We start from the raw sequence: 20,636 nt of genomic DNA on the forward strand, positions 1-20,636 counted from the left end.
GGCTCATAACACAGCTGGTTAATTAATTAATGATCTGCACTTTGAGACAGATCGCTTTCATCAGTGCTGCGTGCGTGGTATTTAGTTATTTCCGGACTTTGTCACGAGGGTGCAGGTACCCTTTGTTCGGGCACTTTCTTATTTAACATTTTTGATGGGATTAATGTCAAAATAATGAGCATGCACTCTGTCAATACCTCCTATCTTGCAGAGAGCTGCAGCTGCAAGAGATCTCTGGGTTAAGAGGCTGAATCTCAACACTTCGAAACATACACGAAGAATCTGGTTCAATATAAGTTCTATAATTATCCAATCGTCCCGCAGTTTGTGGATTTATGATAAATAAATATTGTATTTGAGTACGATCAACTACTTTTAAGAAATTTATACAGAAATATCGGTGTATGCAGTTACTGCGTACTCACTTCTTTTCTTGATCGGTCGGAACCATTCACACTCCCGGTGTGATGCAGCACATTACGAGCCCGATGCAATTATTCTATATTGGCTAACACATTCATGAAAATTTGCTAGAATTATATTTTTGGCATATATTCAACATGCCATGACATTACAATTTTCTTTATATGAGTTTATCAAAATCCCACGCAACTTTAGATTATTTAGATACATTCATGAGCGTATCTTGGAGAAGGGAATATATCTTTGCCACCCCCGCCCCCCCCCTTCTGTAAAAAATAAACAAACAACAACGATCTCAAAACAAAACACAAATGAGTGCGTGTGTGGAAAAATGGATGGAAATTGATAATTATGTCATGTTGTAAATTTTGAATTTACCGGGTGGAAGTAAATACAAAATTTACAACATGGAAAGCTATCACAGTTTTCGAACGTCATTGATGGTTGAATAACCCTAAAACCACGTTTGGATGGAAAACCCTATCCAGAGAACTATACGTTCAATTTAAACTCAGTGACGTTGATAGAATGAGGGCTTTAAAATCATTCAAGTTCCATTATCAAAGTCAGTAAAATAGCAATTCGTGTATTAGTTACAAGCCTTAGAGTGGGGCTCTGAATTGGATGGCTGCTCCTGATGTAAAGATTACCTCGATTATCAATCGTATTTCTTCTCATTTAAGTTGACATCGTGGGTGAAATGAGCAGAAATGGAAAATGTCAACACTGATTTGAACGTAAATGAAGACGAGAGTGACGATCACCACTTTACATGAACCAAATCTCGTTCAATGCGAGAATTCAATTAATTCCCTGCATATAAATGCTCAACTTCATTAACTTGATCAATTGTAAGGGGGTTTTCGGCAATGTAATTAACAATTGTACAGATCTTTATCTACGAAGATAAAAGATTTTTTTTTCGAAAAAGTACGTAAAGTATATTTACATGTACGACTGAAATCAACATAGAACAATTTTAACGAAATTTCTTTTATCACAGCTTAAATAGTATGACCAAAAAATCAAACCAGCAATCTAAAGTTCGTGTATGAATGAAGAAATATAAGTGTCCCATACACGTGGATGTTACTTTACTTGGATTATTGTAAAGCAGAGTAATACATATTGGTCATATTTTTAAACTGATTCCAAACATTATGATAAGATTTGATAAATGAAATAGAATGATGCTGTAGGAAAACGACGAAACATCGTTCCGAACAGGAAGTGAATGTGAAAATGAATTTCGTACACGTACACTGCAGTTCCTTCTCTCTTTCAGTCCTATGTATCTGGTCCCAAGCGGTGTAACTACCACCACTGCATTATTTTCTTGTACATGATCAACATATTTCTAATAATGTACATGTATATGGTTTCGTCACTCATAAGTTTTAACATTCATGTATATATTACAAAAGCATAATTTAAACATGTTGATATCAAACAAACTATATGTATATGATTTTACATCAAATTTACATTTTTTACAGAAACAATTTTACGCCATTATGGTTTTGTCATCATCGAGAAGTGATCATGCAAAGGGATAATATCGTCGTATAAAAATCAATCTGTACGAAGAATTTAGATTGACTCACCAACAGATATGTTTATATTTCGATATGTTTATCTATTAATCTACGTAAAAATAGCCTTTCTAATTAACCCCTGTAAGCAAAGCGTGCTTGAATGTTATCTTCATCTTCAAAAAAAAATTAATTATGAAAAAAACCACCAGTCTTAGATCTTAAATGTGGTGTACCTCGAAAAATAAATGCGATGGAACCACAGACCGCAAACGTCATTAGATAACTGACGTAATTAATTAGCAGTTAGGGTTCGTGGCAACTTGTGTTTGATGTTTTTTCATATTAACTTGTCGGGGGGAACATTTGTTAGACAACATTTGGTGCATACAATCTGTATAAAATGGCGTGAAATTTCAGGCCTTGGTTTTTTTTTTTATAAATACACATGGTGTTTATTTATATCCTCGCGTTTCTGATATCAATTCGCAGTGCAACATTGCCTGTCATGCACTTCTCACATCTTTGTCTGAAGAGCTTTCAAAGATGCATCTGTGAGGACCATAATTTGTGATTCATTCTCTTATATTTTTATTTTTTGGCAGGTTTCATGTACAACTGGAGCATTTATTTTGTTTATTTACACGATTGCAAGCAGATTGGTGTTAGCGGTGTATATCTGTTTATACTCCCAAACAATTGACTCGCACCTCTCGACTTTTAAGTTGTTGTTTTGTAAATATTTCATTGCATATGAGCGGTTTAAATAAAATTACAAAGTTCTTTAAAAATCCCTTGATAAAAAACAACATAATCAAAAGAGAAGAAGAAAATTAAAAAAGAGAAACATCGTGAAATATGAGATACATAATTTGCTATGACCACTAAGATTTTAGAAAAATACTGTAATATCAGTGAGAGTAGCCTATTCTTCTTGTGAAATTATAGTTATACATGTACGAGTAATGCGGGTATTAAGATATATAGTAAACACTATCAAGTATAATAGAAACAAATATTGACGACAATTTTTATTCACAACTCTGTCAATCAGTTATTGCATTCTTTCAATAATCTATAACATGTGTACATACATACAAGTTATAAGGCATTTTAAACACAAATGAACGAGAGTAACAACACGTATCATTCACATGGGGAAAAAAAGATTTAAAAAAGATTTTTAAAAATGTTATTTTTGACACATACGTTTGACCTTTGTCACTTCATTTCGAAACTGTATATCACAATAATCAATACGTTCATATGAAAAAGAATTGCGTAGAATAAATTTTAAAATGGGCTGATATACATACTGGACCAGTTACATCTAATTAATACATAGACATACAGTCAGATAGTCAAAAACTATATGACACATGCAAATACATCAACCTTTGAACTTCAATTTATCTCACTATTCCATATAGCATAATTTATGTTTCTGACAAACATGGACGGATTAACTACAAGTTTTGCAGATTTTAGTACAAATGAATAGATATTTCGACGGAAAATACAAAATTAGTAGAGAGTATTCAAATAAATACATCGCCTCTATTCCGGTATATATACTGCAAATTATAAACTTCAACTCTTATCTTTTGCCAAGGTGGGACCGAGTAGCTAGAAATATGTTTTGGCGGGATAATCTACCTGTAGGTATTGAACATGTGTGTTCATTTATTGTAAAATGTACTTCTTGTTTTTATCTTGGTTTCATGATCGACACCTGCTTCAATATTTTTTATCCAATTCAGCAACATGTTTTTCGTCATACCCTAATTGTCTTGTCTGGTGCTTGTGCTGTAAATGTATACGTACATGTATGATTTGGGTTTGATTTTTTGGCCAAGTCAAACGGACAGACAAGCAGTAGAAAAAAAAACATATTCAACACAGTCCCCTAATGGCATGTACACATTCGGTGTTTTAATAAAAATACATGAATAATACTTGTCACTAAGTCTTATAAATGAAGCATTTATTATACGTGTTTGTGATAGTGAGATTTGAACTCGATTTTGTTCTAACGCAATAGAAACGATTCCCTGATAACGTCACTAAATACAAATTTAACATTAGAATCAACAGTTTGCTCATCGCACCATCTAGCATCATTTCACATAAACTGTACATGTACATACACAAATTATTTACTACTTAAGTGCGGGGGATAACGGATCAATTTCATTATGTACATGTAAATTCATTCAATTAAATCATTAAATAATCTACATATAATCCAAACACAATAAAATACAACGTTATATAAGAAGACAATGTGTAATTATAACACTGAACTTCACACTCTGGCACTGATGATTTATGGCAATTCTGTTCATTTCGCACTGAAAGTGGCATCGGTTAAAATAAATAATTAGCACAACAACAAAAAATAATAAAAAATAATTCACATGAGAGTTTTTTATTGACACTTATGCATGACAATTATACGTTATGCCACATTTTATTTTTTACAATTAACCTAAAACTTTTGGAATTTTAAGAGAATGAACAGAAAACGAGTAATGCTTATTAACAATGTAACATTCTTATCAATTATTGTAAAAAAAAATATGAAAAAAGTTAAGTAACACGCGAATACATTTTGTTTACACAAACAGCTTCAGTCCAACTTTCACCGGATCATTAAAACAATGGGTTTGAAACGTTGAACAATCCATACGACTAGTGCGTTAACGACACATTTTGGCTGAAAGTGATCTTTTAAATGTAACAGATCAATATGGAAATATTTTATGCTTGTTACTCTCCGAAAAATTAACTTGTAGATCGATATTACTAATCAATGGATGTTGTATATAGCTTTAAATCTGAATGGGACACCTTGAAATATCAATATGAAATTATACTCCAAATACACCACCTTATAAAGAAAAAAAAGGGTAAATTCTTGGATTTTTAAGAATACAAAATTATTTTGAAAAGACAATAAAACTTAAATTTCACCCATTTTAACCATCTGATAAATATTTTTAAAAACTTGGAATCTTGCTACTATGATGTAATCTAATTAAATGTAGGATCTAATACATGTAGTATCAGTAACAATGAATTGCGCAGACTTAACTCAACCTGATTCGTCCCAAAACACGGGGAGTGATTGTTGGTCTCCAGATCTGCATCGCTTTTTCGATGTCCTTATTGTGTGCAATCCTGCGATCAATTTAGGTACACAGACCATGGAAATGGTGAAATTACATCGGCGTGATGCGATATGCACGTATCAATTTCTTCTTGTTTTACGTCTGCGTTTTATTTTCGTACATGGCGATCGTGACTCAAACATGTGTTGTAACTGTAGCAAATCCATTCTTCTCCGAACTTACGACGCCCATCTTTCTCCATCCAGGCCTGTTTTCCGGACAACACTTGCAGAATATACTGATAAAGGTGTGCCTGAACTGCCTGCTCATGGTGCAGTAGAGCACAAAGTTGATCGAGTTGTTCAAAAGCGCCATCATGTCCAGTAGGTTCCCCAAGTTCTCGTATATTTCCTGGTGATAAGCTTTATTCAAGCTGCTCATTAGCGTTAACACACCCTGCGGAAACTCTGTAATCAGGAACAAAACTACCACGGTAAACAACATCAGAGTTGTCCGGTTGTGTTCGTTATGTTTGTCCGACTCGTCCTTTTTGCCTTGGTTCTTCAGAGCCATCCTTTTCTTGTACGCTCTGTGCATCGCAACGATCAACAAAACGGTCAGAATCGTCAACATTATGCACGGAATGAGTTTCACAAATATCGCTTGAACCCAGTAGTTCACGTTCTCCAGAACCCTGAATTCTTTCCCAGAACGGTATTCGATTGTGTGAATGGTTTCGTACGTGTTCGTTTTCGGGTCGCAAATTTGCATAGTTCCATTCACATTAATTATGTAGTTGGGAACGAGGCATGCTATTGTTGATACGATGGTGACAGTAATAGCGAGTTTAGCTCGTGCTAGAGAACAATATGTCGCTCCCCTTGTCGGAAACCATATATAGAGAAATCGGAAAATGGCGAGGGCTATTGTTATCCAAATGGCCACGGTGTGGCAAACAATGCTGAAACTGGCGTGAAAAAGTAGGAAACAGATCCATCCAAAGTACCTCGTCGTAAAATAGAACAAATCCGGTTCTTTGAAGATGAAAAAATGCAATGCAAAGGGGAAATAACTTAGCATGGTGAAGAGATCAGCAACCGCTAACCATGTGAGGAGGACATTAGTTGACGAAAGCATGTTTTTACGGGTTAAAACGACTATGTTTACACTGTTTGCAACCATTCCAAAAAGGCACACCATAACACTGAGATAACCATGGACTCCGGCGTATGCTTCGTTGAATTTACCCAGGCCTGTCAGTTCCGTTGCATTCACAGCAATTGGTTCTGGACTGCACACTACAGAGTTGAAGGAGATTTCAGAATCATTGTTTAAAATGAAGTCGTATGCTGTCGTATTAAGCAGATCGCCGTAAATAGTGGTTGTATTGAGCGATTCCATGCTTTCGGTACGCAGTTAAAAATCTTCTGCAAGGAGTACACGAAGATGGCTAGCTTCCGATAGCCTTATCACTCTGCGTCTGCTCAGAAATCGCTTGTCATCATCTTAATGGATGTCGAACCTAAAATAATAGCATTCATTTGTTAAAACGTTATATCTATTGAATTACTTAGCAAATCCTACAACAGGTTTTTTTGAAGCCAGATAAGAAAATGCACTCGGTTGTCTAGGGGGCTAGGTTGAAAAAGCTCTTTATGAGTTAATAACAGAATCGGAGTCTAGAGATCTTGAGAAAAACGGTTCCCCAATCTTGAGAATCGGAATCCTCCCCCTTAACATGCAGTATAAAAATATCACCCCGTAAATTGCTTCACACTCGAAACATGCAAATATTTACTCTATTCTGTTATTAAGATTTCCTACGATGCCCTTTTGAACTTTAATCTGTAATCAAGTGTATCTATCTACCTAGTTCTGAAAAGGTTAATACCAAGGCTTTGTTCTTTCTCTTGAGGTGCGGCGTGCGGCGTATTTTAAGCTTAAAATTTAGAGAGAATTATTAATGAAATAAAGTCAAAAGAAGAAAATCATTCTATTGTTCATTTCATTTCACAAAGTGTCCTTTTATTTTCATTTACTATAAGGACTTACAAGTGGCTGTAATACGAAAATACATGTACAAGTAAACAGAACAGGTATTCAACGATCCAGATGTAAACAAAGTAGATAAATAATTGTTTCATATCCTTAAGTAAAATCATCCAAAAATAACGATTTTCAAATTTGACGGAAGATCAACATGTTTGATAGGAGTAAATCAAGCAACCCAAACACAACATGGATCTAATCATTATGTATTCATTAGAGGCTTTCAATGATTGAACGATCACAATGCTTTAGAACATACCCCACGTTTCCTTACGACTGAATAAACATATTTCATCTACTACACAAATTACCATGATATGTATATGTTTTTTACATACCTTTTCAAATGCATTTTTTGTGTTCCATATGGTGATGATATTTTCCGATAATGGTCCTGAAATAAAGGAACAGAATTCACAGAAAGTTATTCGGTAGATCAGGTTTCAAAGTGCAGCATGGCTTACGCTTGGTATCAGCTTGCACACAAATTTGAATATTACATTAATGGCAGTTTTCTGTATATATAAAGAACAACAGGAGCACGTGCTGATTATTACGCTGCTGTTAATACCTGTGCTCTTTCTTAAGATCACAAAAATGATTTGACAACAACGGAGGAAAAAAATGATTCAATGAGGCAAATTTTTATCGATTATGAATATTAAAAACGTAGATGAACTGACAATCTTAAAAAGTTCGTAAAAAGGCTCTCACGTATTGACTTAATGATCGATCCTTAGTATAAAATGTCATTAGTACATGTACATTTACCGTGGTCCACGTGGTCTCGGTTAACCAATGCAAAAACTATTCGTCATTTTACTTTTCCTTGAAGACATTGCATGTCTTTTGAAGTACGTATGAAGGTAGCCAGAATCTTGATATACCCTTAAAATAGCAAATATTGACACCCATTCTGTCACTATCTTGAAGCACATCTCCAACCAAACACAAAAAAGTAATAACCCTTCCGATGCTTACACACGAACTGTTATATAAAACCACGGACGAAAAAATATACAAAAAGGAAAGTCAAAACGTTTTAACCTCGATTCTCTGATAACACGGCAAGGTTCCATGCCCATGATAACACTTATGATACGGCCGTCTTTGAATCTAAAAGCTTGCTATCTCCAAAAAATATAAACATTTGTTGGAAGAATTCACTGCTGTATTTTTAAACCAGGCAGTTTTGACATGATATCAAGAGATTAGAATCTCATAGTGAATATATTCTCCTCTCGGTAAGAAATGCTGCGCGGACTGTAAAATTCTAATAAAGAGGTGCGAAATGAACGTAGGTGCTAATGCGGGGCGAAGATAACGCTAAGAGCTATGTGTAGTTCCAGTAAAACTTTGAAATCTTTCAAATCCATTAGTAAAAGACCATGTTATCTTTATTTTTGGCTAATTCTGTGTAGTTTTAACATATCAACGAATGTTACAGCTTCGACCCTCATCCTGACGTCCATGTACAGATTATGCCATTTCCTCCCTCAAACAACTGATCGTTGAAAATGTTTTCAAAGGAAACCAAAAACATTCTTGGATTTTTTCAATCCTGATATCGGAAAATACAAAAAAAAATTGAAGTTCCATTAGCAAGTTACCAGTTTTTAGACCACACATTATGGACCTTCTTCGGAACTCGATAAAAATAACCGATAATTTTGTCATTAGCATGTTTTATCAAGAGCGGATTTAAAATTTCGTGTTACGAAAACATTGTATAAGGCTGCTTAAGTTTTTGCAAACTCTATAATTACTTGAAACAAATTTTGAAGATGTATTTTTATCGATTTTTGGGTCCCCTATCGCTAGTTTCTTTTAATTCCTAAATGTCTATCAGCTTTGTTTTTGTTTTGCTTGAACCATTACAGTTTTCCCACCAGAGACCCTGGAACGAGATCATTCCTGCTATAGTAACTGTACATGCAGTTTCTTTGATAAAAACTCACAAGAAGTGATTTTTTAATCTACTATTTAAAGATTTTTAGAACTTTGTGGATTTTCGCGGTTAAATTATTTGTTTGATAACTATTATCAAACCCTATAAATGTTTTATTGTGTAAGTAATTATACATATTTTACAATATACGTCCCTGATACGTAAAAGTAAGACGACTAGTATCTGTAATCTTATATTCCATTTTTATTATCTATAAATGAGTAACGAAGTTGTATGCTAAATGTTCTTGGAAATTATTGAAAGCAAGGTAATATTTAATTACGCATTGCATAGGAATATCGATTGACAACCCGCCTGTTACAAGAAAACATGTTCTTATAATCCCATTAATTATTTTATGGTTACCGTAGCAACATATTGAATCGAACTTCACAAAACCTTTCTTTGTGTATGACCGCTCAGTTTCTTAATGATATACATATTATATTGAACACCAATAATATATTACCTCTTTTACGATAATAGCTGTCAACGATTGTAAGAGCAAACAAAGAATGTTTACCAACATTCATGCATTATTCTATTAGCAATCTGCCACTCAATGTACACTTGTCAATTTATCTTTTATTTATTGCAAACATAAAATAGGTTTAAAATTGCCATATCAGTAACATATGCTATCGGTATTTGAAAAAAAAAGTGTTGAAAGATACATGTACTTTATTTATTTTCGACGAAACATGATACACATAAGAATAAATTATACTTCATAGAATATGGCCAGTCTTTCAACGGGAAATGACATATACATGAAATTGGTTTAACATGAGCATGTGTTTGATTCTATGCGTTTGAAATGTTGTTTAATATCTTTTTGTTTGTTTATGTGTTTGTTTGTTTGGGTTTTTTTTAGTGTTTTTCTGGTAAGAGAAAGATTGTTCTACTTTTGTTGGTGTACAACTTGCATGCTATTCAGTTTAATGAAATGATAGCTGATAAAGAAATACATCATATGGTATTCAGCTAAACTTATTAATCATAGCCCGAAAATTCTACAAGGTTAATAAGAATCGATATTATACGACTCTTTTTTCCTACACCCTCCTTTTTTCCCTCTTGACCGATAAGTGAGAAAAAGTTGAGTCTCACGCTTGATTAGCATCCTGATTGATACATCGTATGAAACAGCGGATCAGGAACAGAGAGCACAAAATTCTGAACCCGCCAAAAAAAAGGCGATCCGGAATGATTGATGAATATGAAGATACAGTAGCCTTTACCGACACCATTATGTTGTTAAGTTGCCCGGTATTTTTTATATCAAGGCCTTTACACTGGGGAATTCAACAAGATGTCTGAACTTCTTAGGTCTGGCGAAGAGTTTGGAATCGGCATATTTTCCGTGGAATCTTTAATACAGTATATTTGTTAGAAGATTTATGGTAGATTAGATGCAACTGAAGGAAAGTTCTAAAGGCCAATTTGTTTTAAAATTTTACAAACAAAGCAAAGAAATGCGCACCCTTTTCAACATCAAAACAATGAATAGTACAGTTGAATAAAAATTCGATATTTTTTTCGATATTGAACAGATAAAACCTACATCCGACGACTAAATATTTTAACAACATTTCAAGAAATATAGATATTTACTATGGGCAAATTTGATCGGTATTAGAATGAGAACAATGGTTTGTAAACATGAACTAACACATAACCTTTATAAATGAAGCAATTTTGAGAGCGGTTAAGAAACGCTGGGAAGTCATCACTAGTGATTTTAAATGTAAAAAAAAAATGCTTGGAATTTTATACATATACATCTGATGATATAAGAAATGCTAATGTATGAAGATTTGACAGTGATAGCAGTTCTATGTAGACATTCTTATCCACATTTATCGCTGAAATGTGATACAGGAATGCCATTTGATACTTGATTATTTTTGAATTCTCACCAAAAGAAATAGAATAAGATAGAAATGTGATATCGTTTTTGATAAAATGCACTTTTGGGAGATGAAAAGAAAAATATCACAGTAACGTTGACGTTTTAAATCAAATGAGAAAGATCTGTGAATCCTATTGCGTTCATATCTACATAACTACAATTCTCAAAATACTTTGAAATATTTACCCAGCGTATTAAGCATATTATAGACAATTTTCTGTGTAATACATGTATTAATACTTGAAAAATTCAACCCGCAACATTTACAAAATGTGTTAAAAGATAAGAATCTCATCACATAATCTTGCATTCAAAAGTGATCGACACGCAAATGTAACAAAAGAAATCGTCTTTGTAAATTTTGTTTTTCAGATATTGAGGAAGAGTTCCACTTTGACGTGTAGGTCCACAGTGTAAAGAAACCCGAGTTAAATATAACAAGCATTCTGAGAGTATTGCATAAGCAATACACGTCCCCTACCAGTTTGTAGAAATTTGTGAAAACAATGCACTATTATGCAGAATATCATTTCTTACCGTCTTCTGTAACCCGATTGTAATTATACAAAAAACACTGTCGATTAAATTTACAACACAATGCTTGACACTATTTTACAGAACTTATTTGTTTGTTAGAAACAATAAAAGGAATGGTTCAAGTAATGCACGATATTATTACTGACTACATATTTTCGTCGTTTATTCAATACACACCGAACCCGATAATGAACCCGAACATTAAAAAATTGGAATATAAAAAATTAATTTTCTCAAAAATATGTCAACCAGACGCTACAAAAGTGTAAACTTGATCTGTAGTTTAACATTTTGAAGCTGTTCAGCAAATTTCATATTATTCCCGAAACGCATAAAATAAAAAAGTGTGGAAAACTGAAGTGGAACAGACAGACGGACGGACAGATGGACAGACAGACGGACGGACCGACGTACGGACGGACGAATTGACGGACGCAGAGGAAAGCTATAGTCCCCTCCGGTGAAAACCGGTAGGGGACTAATAAGAGGCATACAGCTGGAAGAAACCCTTTGTTTATATGAAGTGTTTAAACTTTTAAAGAATTGTGCAATCTGGGGAAATACCCTCAGTTAGTTTTAATTTTATGTTATACTTTTGTTTCTTTACATCCTATCTTGTACCAAACCATAGATATATCTACTTGTAAATATTATTTTTCAAAGCCAAAAGCCAATGTTGAGCAAAAAACAATTAAGACTTAATTCAAATTAGAAAGTATATGCCCAAAATTAACTGATTTACATGTGTATGCTAATGTTCTCCACTAGTGCACCAAGTAAACAGTTGCTTCAGTGTAAGAACAGAGTTTTTGTAGAACAACGAGACTTTGTGCCAGACTAAACCTTAAAAGTAACTTAGAATATGTAAATATTTTAAGTTATATCAATTTAAAAAAAAACAAAAAAACCCATCTTTTGTGAATAATTATACCCGGCATTCATGGCAATCACTAAAACCAGGTGCACCTCTTAATTAACAAAGAGAAACTGTGAATTTTACTCTAGACGGAAAAACGTTACTGTAGCGCTAGATATTACGCTACCACGGCGCGAGGCAAGGGTAACTGTGGTGTTTGTACATTGTAAGGCTTGATTTGAACCCGGTATATTAACAGTAAATTAGAGTGGTATATTGATTTTCAGTTAACTTTGTAAAAGGTTTGTATTATATAATATTGATCAACGAAACATTCCAGAAATCGATTTCTACATGTAGGTGTTCCCCACGTTTGATATCTGGCTCAGGATTTTGGGTTAGTTAATTCAATACTTCTGATCAATGGTATACACCATGAAATAAATTAAAAACACGTTACATAATTATGTCACCTATCTCAATGAGACATGACAACTAGATGCACCTGAATTTTACTTTTAAACTTTCTTTCTTACCCACACATTAGCATTGTTTTATCGGAGACTTTCCGTAAATAAAATAACTAATTTGACCCATGGGGTCTCTCAATTTAACCTCCATTTAGTCATATTTACAATCTTAGAGACAAGCAAGGGTCAATGCTTGGAACATAAAATCGATTTCGTCGCCAAGATAATGAGAGTATTAGCATTTCCAATCTCAAAAACAGGAAACATATACAAATCGTCTAATGATATACAAATTATTCAGGTTTGTTCCCAAAGACCTTATTTATGGCATTGGCAAAAACTTATGTAATGCCTTTCCTCGGCGTTCTCCACGACATATAATATGCCTCTCGCTGAAGAGTTATAATGACCTCAAGCTCACATCTTCTCATGTGGACAATTAACGATCGACAAGCCTCCAGAAGATAGAAAGGACGAGGTTGAAAGAAAAACAGCATCTTCAACAAGGTTTCGTTTTCTTTTTGAAATAAACAGAGTCTTTGTATGCAGTTCTTTTAACAAACTATTGAATGAGATTATTGCGGGCACCTCAGTATATGCCTTTTTATAAAACATAATGATAATTAAGGATGTGTTGCATTTTCTTTTTCAGAGTTATTATCCTGTTTTAAGCGATGTTGTTATGTTATTTATCAAAAGATCAAACTTCCTGTTCGTTGAGGTCTCGATTTATGAAGTACGTAAATGTTCAACCAAACATGTCGTGACAAATTACATTTATTTACATTAATCGTATTTTGTGCATTTTATTGAAAGATTTAAACATAAAAACGTGAGAAGAAAAATATTTATATAGATTAAAGAAACAACTTGCAAAACATATAAAGTTTTTTGTAAGATAGAGATTTTTTCGGCTTGCACACACGGTTTATGTATTCAAAAGAAAAAATTAAATGAAAACAGGGTATCTAATCTTGTAATCATAAGAAAAAATGCGTATTTTCTACTAAAACAATGTATTTTGCTAAGACGAACGTCATTTATTGGGTGATTAGATTTTAATGAATGACTTAAAAGTTTTTTTTTTAATTTCAATAGAAAATTCACGGAACAGTGAACCAATATTTTTGTTAACCTGAAATAATTTCTGCAAGTCAATTATAAAAACTCACAAGAGAGTCAATGCTTTTGTACAAATACATTACCATAAAAAAAAGTTCGACTAATTTATTCATAAGTCATAAAGTCGAAGCATCTCCAAGGATTTTACAGATATCTATATAACTAAAGGTCAACCACCAACTTTTTTGAACCAGAATATGCATCGCTTTCCTATCAAGATGTAACAGGTCACGTACTCTGTGAAATGAGCCTTTTTAGTCAGTTGATTTTCATCAGTTTAATGCATGTACCAGCTTCCTTATATACACAAAATTTTATCTAAAAATTTCACTGCTTCATTTCGAATTTTTTTTAATCAACTTATACCATCTGACCTTTGCGTATATCAAAGGAAAGAGATGCCATAAGCTTTGCCTGCTGCACAATTCTATCTACTTTTTAATGCAATTTAAAAATGACATCAATCATTAGAGTTTAAGCAATAGTTCTTGGTTAGATTTTAAGTAAAATTTTTTTAACACTGAGTTTTCGTATTTATCAGCAGTCCAGATATTATGATCGAATAGTAATTTAACCAACAAGCCTACCTTCGTTTAGTTAACACACCTTCTCCGATGAATCCGTGACTGTGTGGCTATACGTGTACGCATAACTCTACATTCTGTTATACAGTAACGATCGAACTCGCTGCGGAGCGGTTGTAAGGAAAAAAACTATCCTCCGACTCCGTATAAATCTGTAGTAAATCTTTGATCTCGATTATACAGCCCCGATAACGGCGATTTGGAATAGGAGAGCGGGACGCGGGAAACACTCGTCTGCTTTGTCAACATTGTTAAAATATAATCATTGTTTCCCCCTACAACTAATAATCATCTGTAAATAATTGATAGAGATAAAGAGCTTCAAAGTATCCCAAAAACAATATTGGTCCCCGCATTTCAACAAAGCTAAATCTTTTACGCTACTTCGTTTTGGGAATTTTTTTTTCAATAATCGTAAAAAGTGTTCGGTTCCGCTCCTAGAAATTACTTCGTTTTGTTGCATTGTTTAATGCTTTATTTGCCTTCATTGATTGCTTGAGTTGAAACAATTACATGTCAATATTTCGTTATTTACACGTTACACATATACGATAAGCATCGCTGTATCCCACGCCAGCAAAAGCTTGGCAAGAAAACCTTCTACAGTATTTCTTTATCTCTTGAACTGTTCGCAAAATCAAGATTTCCTTCTTCCCCCTAAATGGAATCTTGATTCGCCCCCATCCATTAACACTCTGTCACGAATATATATTTTTATCAATTCCTACAATATGGTACCTGTCCATAGATTTAAACATCAATATGTTACTTTATTGCGGCGGTGACACGTATTCATTGTTAATTCCGCACGAATAAATCGGAGGTGTTATCAAATATTTGTACTCCCCCCGTATAATAATTTAACGGTTTGTCAATGTATTGAGACATTTGCCAATATAAGCAGGGTCCGTATCCACGAGGTCTAGTTAGGAGCGAAGAGAGTGATACTTTTTATTTTGATGAATCATGTATAAATTTAATGTGCACTGTTACCTATCTCTGAATGAAGGAGGCTGTACATCTGTGACCATTTTACAGTATTTATAGTATAAAGAAGTTGAACCATTTCCTGATTTATGTGCATGTTTCTTATTTTAATTGTATCAAAATATCACACATCCTCCAATAAGTAAATTAAGTAAGTTTGAAGACGATGGTATGGAATAAATGCTTTTTAAAGAGATGTAATATGACTTTATTTTAAAGTGGAATAGAGTTTAGGCATAAACAATCATCTACAGAAAATGCAAATTTTAAGACTGTAATCTACATACTTCGAAATACTAGTAAATAAATAAATATTCTATAATTCCATTAAAAATGAGAAATCGTTCTAATTTTGAGCTAATGTACACTGATAAATAAAATTGCGAATGGTACAGAGTTTTTGCAGTATCATTACAATATTTGCATGTGTTTTATTAATCAGAGACCCACATTCGTATTTCATACGAAACAGAACATAAAACCATGACCTATTTTCTCTCGCATGGAGTCTTGTCTAAAAGCTATAAATTATATTGTAGTATTGTTTACTTTCCAAATAACTTTTCAATAATTCAGAAATGCCAGCGCTATTTGTTCCAGGAAAATACGAAGGCCGACATTTGTGTACCTGCAATTTGCCTAGGTATATTTATAATTTCACAATAGAGCAGTATTCTCCTGGGTGTTTTCACATTTTAATTCAATTCAGAATGTAACATTTCCGGGTGCATGGTTATTTTACGATATTTTTTCGACGACCGAACAAGATAAATCACAAAACTAGGTGCTCGATGGTATCTACATTTTGACAAGTTGACAGTGATATGATGACGTCACATCCTTGTGATTCTGCATTTCTAAAGTAGGTCAATGTCCGTCATTTGGGATTTTTCTTTTTTACAGAGAACTTGGCGTTTAAAAGTTTTACTGTGGTGCCTTGTATTGCTGTATTATTTTCTTTATAAAAATAATAATAATAATAATAAAAGATTTTCCATGTTTATAACTGAAAAATAAACACTTGTCAAGCATTTTCTTGAAAATCATATGATATTAAAAGTTGGTTGATAGAGGATATATTATTCTAAACACCGTTTTAATAAACGCCACTTTTTATCATGTAATTAAATATTTTTTTAAGGTAGCTCCATACTCGTAAAATTCTCTGAGGAAAGTTGAAAAACCGAACTGATTTCGACTTAATAGACTTAAATGTCATCAATTGTTAGAAAAAATATACATGTCATCACACTTTTTGAGATGCCAGATAAACATAAACTAAAGCATATTTTAGCATTAGAAAAATGTATTTTTTTTCTGTTAAAAGTAAAATCTTGTAGGCAAAAATTTGTTTTTCTTGTTTAATTTTAATGTCAACTTTATCAGAAAACTAAAATTACAAAAATATTTTAAAATTAATCGTTGGAATAAGAAAAACTATAGCATTTAGACATACAACTGAGAGAAAAGTCAGAAAAAGAGTTATTTCCCCTTTGCATAGATAAAATATATAAAAATTTGGAAATTTAGTATAAAATTAAGTGCGAAAATATCTTTAACCTACCAATACTTCTAATTACATCCATGTGATTATATTCACATAAAATAAATAAAACTATCTTGCACAATTTTTAAAGAATTCAAAGTTTTACAAAAAAGTGTGACGTCACAGAACACTGGATCTACTTTAAGTGTATCAATGCTGAAGAAAACCATAGAACTATATTGGTAATTCTGTGCAGCTAATGTAATAGTCTTGCATGTAATATTTTCACATCGCTCGATGGTGTATTTAAGTAAATGTGTATAAAATAATTAAATCAATTCAACTTAATAAATGTATATTTTATGAGGATAGTAAAAACGGTCGGTGTAAAATCATTATACTGGTATATTCCAACGGATGAAAAAAGGTTTTCTCTCATAATATCTATCAATGGCAATATCGCAATTGATCAACATGACGCTTATACATGAAGCACTTACACAGGCATTCCCTATGTGCATAAAATATACATGTACAACAGTCTAGAAATGTTACATTTTATATTCATGTATCATCTATCTATACGATGGCGGTGTGACACGCAACATGGAACTCAATATAGTTCTATTATAAACACTGATACCCGATTCCGATACACCTTTCTTTTAAAAGGACAGTATTGTGTTTATTCCTAGAGTTACAAGTGTACGTGATTTTAAAGGCAGAACTCGAGTATCTGAAATATTAGATGAAAAAGGTCTCAACGAACTCGATCACTGGTGAGAGATGGGGCAAATTGCTTTTCCATGTTGGGCTTTTAGGCCAAATATAAAAACGGACGCAATGTATAATTGGATATAGGGATTGGACCTGTTTGAACTTTGTAACAGAAAACCGTGCCAGCAAATTGAACCAAACACTTCAATGCTGGATGGTTTTGGTCATCTTTGGGCTATTTAAATAAATCTCAGGGCACCAAGCTCCTTAAATAAAATGATATACGTGTATAAGAAAAACAAATTGTGGATATTTTGTAAATGAAAATAACTAATTTGAAAACATCTTGAAAACATGGCTTATTTGGCAATTATTCTCACACAAATTCATTATTTGCATTGCAATATTTTCTAAGATTATATTTTATCCACACCAAGCTCTTATTGTTAGGTTCCTTCATCAATACTAATGTATATATTGGAATTGTGGTCCAAAGCTAACGAAATGATGGAATTTTCTCTCTTTCGATGCAATGCAGCTGTTGTTTATGACGATTGATTATGCATTGCTCACAGAGTCTATTAACTTCCCTATTAAGTATGAGTACCATTCGCACATTTCATTAAACAGTTACTGAACTATAGTAACGCTCAAAAACCAGTAGGATTGTAAACTATTTCTCTTGCCTGAATATTCATAATCTAAATGTACTGTTTTTAATTAGTTTGATTGAATTATATAAATGCATGTACAATACTAAGAAATATGTTATCTAGGTAAAAAAAAAGTAAAGAAAACAATGTTTTTGAAGGATGGTTCTTTTTTGGTGAAACTTGTATACAAATATCTTCTTATTTGCGTTAGACAGGAATCGAACCCGGATTTCTCTGTTCATGTAATTTATAACTGAACACAGAAACAAACAAATCCGTAAAAAAAAAATCTGCCTGACTGATATCCAACATTTACCTATGCAACTATCGTTTATAATGCACTATAAATGCATGTTCAAATCAAGACAATTGCTAAATTTTAAGATAAACAATAAACAATCGTTGTGTTTTCTTTTTCAACATTAGTAACCTTCTAATTTGTGCTTTACATCTTATGCATTTTCAATTACGCGATTCGATCAACAACAAAAAATCCGTCGGAATTAATGCGGCTGAGCGTTACCAGAATAACAAAAACTTAGAACTGAGAATTGAATAATATGGATCTTTTCTGCACAATTGAATTAATAATTAATATTTTCTTGGAAAATTTTGGGACTAATCGAATACGCGATTTTAGCGTTAATAAAAAACACACACAAAGCAAAAGCTTATTCTTTCTATAGAAAATTAATAAAACTAGATCCCATTTCCAGAAGACGGAGTTTCCAAAAAAAAAAATTTAATTGCAAGGAGACAGATGTGCAGTAATGGAACCTGGTTGCATGACAGACCTACTTTATTCTTTGTTCTTCCTAATTCTGGATGCATTTATGTCCAAATAAAATGAAATCACCGAGCTTTGATTATCTGTGTCACGTCTTGTGTAAGAAATACGTTTCCAAAGACTACACTTCTACTAAATTTCAATGCTTTTTATCTAAAGTTACTGAATATACACTGTTAACATGAGCCAAGGCGTAACAAAGATATTCCTATTAGTAAGTAAGTAAGTAAGTAAGTAAGAAGGTAAATATTTTATTATAGTGACATGTGTATGTCATGAGTATAGTACAATACAATATTATACATTATCGAATTACACCCGGCCCATTGGACCTATATATCACTTTGAAATCTTATAATATACAAATATACATTTCTGAGCGCTAAGTTTACTCTGATTTGTACAGATAACCTATTATATGCACTGATTTTTTCTAATTTGGTATACGAATATGAAAACACAAAATAATTAAAATCAGTCTAACAATTAAAAAATTATAGTTAAGGTGTCAAGAGAATGCGTTATCAAGTAAAAAGCACCAGATACATTAAATTTTCTTAGTTTTCAATCCTTCTTATTTTTCATTTAATCAAATAATGAAGATAAAATGTGTATTATGCAGTTTTAATACAAAAAGCAGAATTGCTAATATGGGCTTTGTTGTCTTTCAAGAGAGTCGAATTCTTGAAATACTAGTACTACTATACGAAAGAAAATTTTATTAATTTTATTAACTAATAGCTTATTTACATTTCTAATATTTTCGCAATTACTAATAACAAGACTTAGTATCCGATTTCATGGTTCTAATAAACAGGTAAACAGTAGACAAGTGTCTTTATATTTATTCTAATATTTTGGTTTGTGGTTTTCTATATATGGTTTTGGATTTTTTGTTTTCAATTTTTTTTTTGCAACTTGACCGTTATTAATATTTTACGTCATTCAAATGTCAAAGCTGAAACTGATTTTTAGATGGAATTCGAAACTTGGCAAACGCCATGGTAATTTTGTATATCATGATTCCACTTAATTGATTTCCATTACAGCAACGTTAAATATTCATTAATAAGGTGGTTTTTTTCTTTATCCGTGCGTGTTCGTAAGTGCACCAGTGCTGAGATTGGAAAGGGGGGGGGGTGAGTGGGTGGTAGGCGTGCAATTAATCAGCAGGTCAAGGATGTCCTCTGGATTTTTGTTCCGTTATATACATGTATATATCGTTGCAAAACAATTACTAAAGTTCAACGCATGATTAGATTAACAGTATTTCGTGTACTGAGATCATTTTCTCTTAATGCAATACTCTTCTCAAATAATTGGTGCCATCTTTGGTCATGTAAAGTTGAATGAAAAGATTGTAAAAATGATATTATAAATGAATTGATGCTGTGTGGGAGTAAATTCATTTTACACAATTTAGTAATCTCTTCCGAATGAACTTAGATAGTGATAAGAAAAAG

General features: G+C 32.8%; 1 protein-coding gene across 5 annotated transcripts in view; it reads right to left on the reverse strand.

The window, feature by feature from the left end:
* Positions 1-2,973: 2,973 nt before the first annotated feature.
* Positions 2,974-20,636, reverse strand: part of LOC105342097 (sex peptide receptor) — a 43,194-nt gene continuing 25,531 nt past the window's right edge. For 2 of the 5 annotated variants that reach the window (XM_034472836.2, XM_011448959.4), the window contains exons 2-3: positions 7,453-7,508; positions 2,974-6,587 (exon numbers count right to left, since the gene is read on the reverse strand). In XM_034472836.2, coding sequence (XP_034328727.2) covers positions 5,261-6,466 — 1,206 coding nt within the window. In that variant the 5' untranslated portion in view covers positions 6,467-6,587; positions 7,453-7,508 and the 3' untranslated portion in view covers positions 2,974-5,260. Of the gene's footprint in view, positions 6,588-7,452; positions 7,509-7,885; positions 8,343-14,546; positions 14,893-20,636 lie in introns of those variants that run through there. The other 3 variants (XM_066068723.1, XM_011448952.4, XM_011448967.4) reach the window with 3 other exon arrangements.

Source organism: Magallana gigas, chromosome 8, assembly GCF_963853765.1.
Source record: "Magallana gigas chromosome 8, xbMagGiga1.1, whole genome shotgun sequence".
NCBI classification, from domain to species: Eukaryota; Metazoa; Mollusca; class Bivalvia; order Ostreida; family Ostreidae; genus Magallana; species Magallana gigas.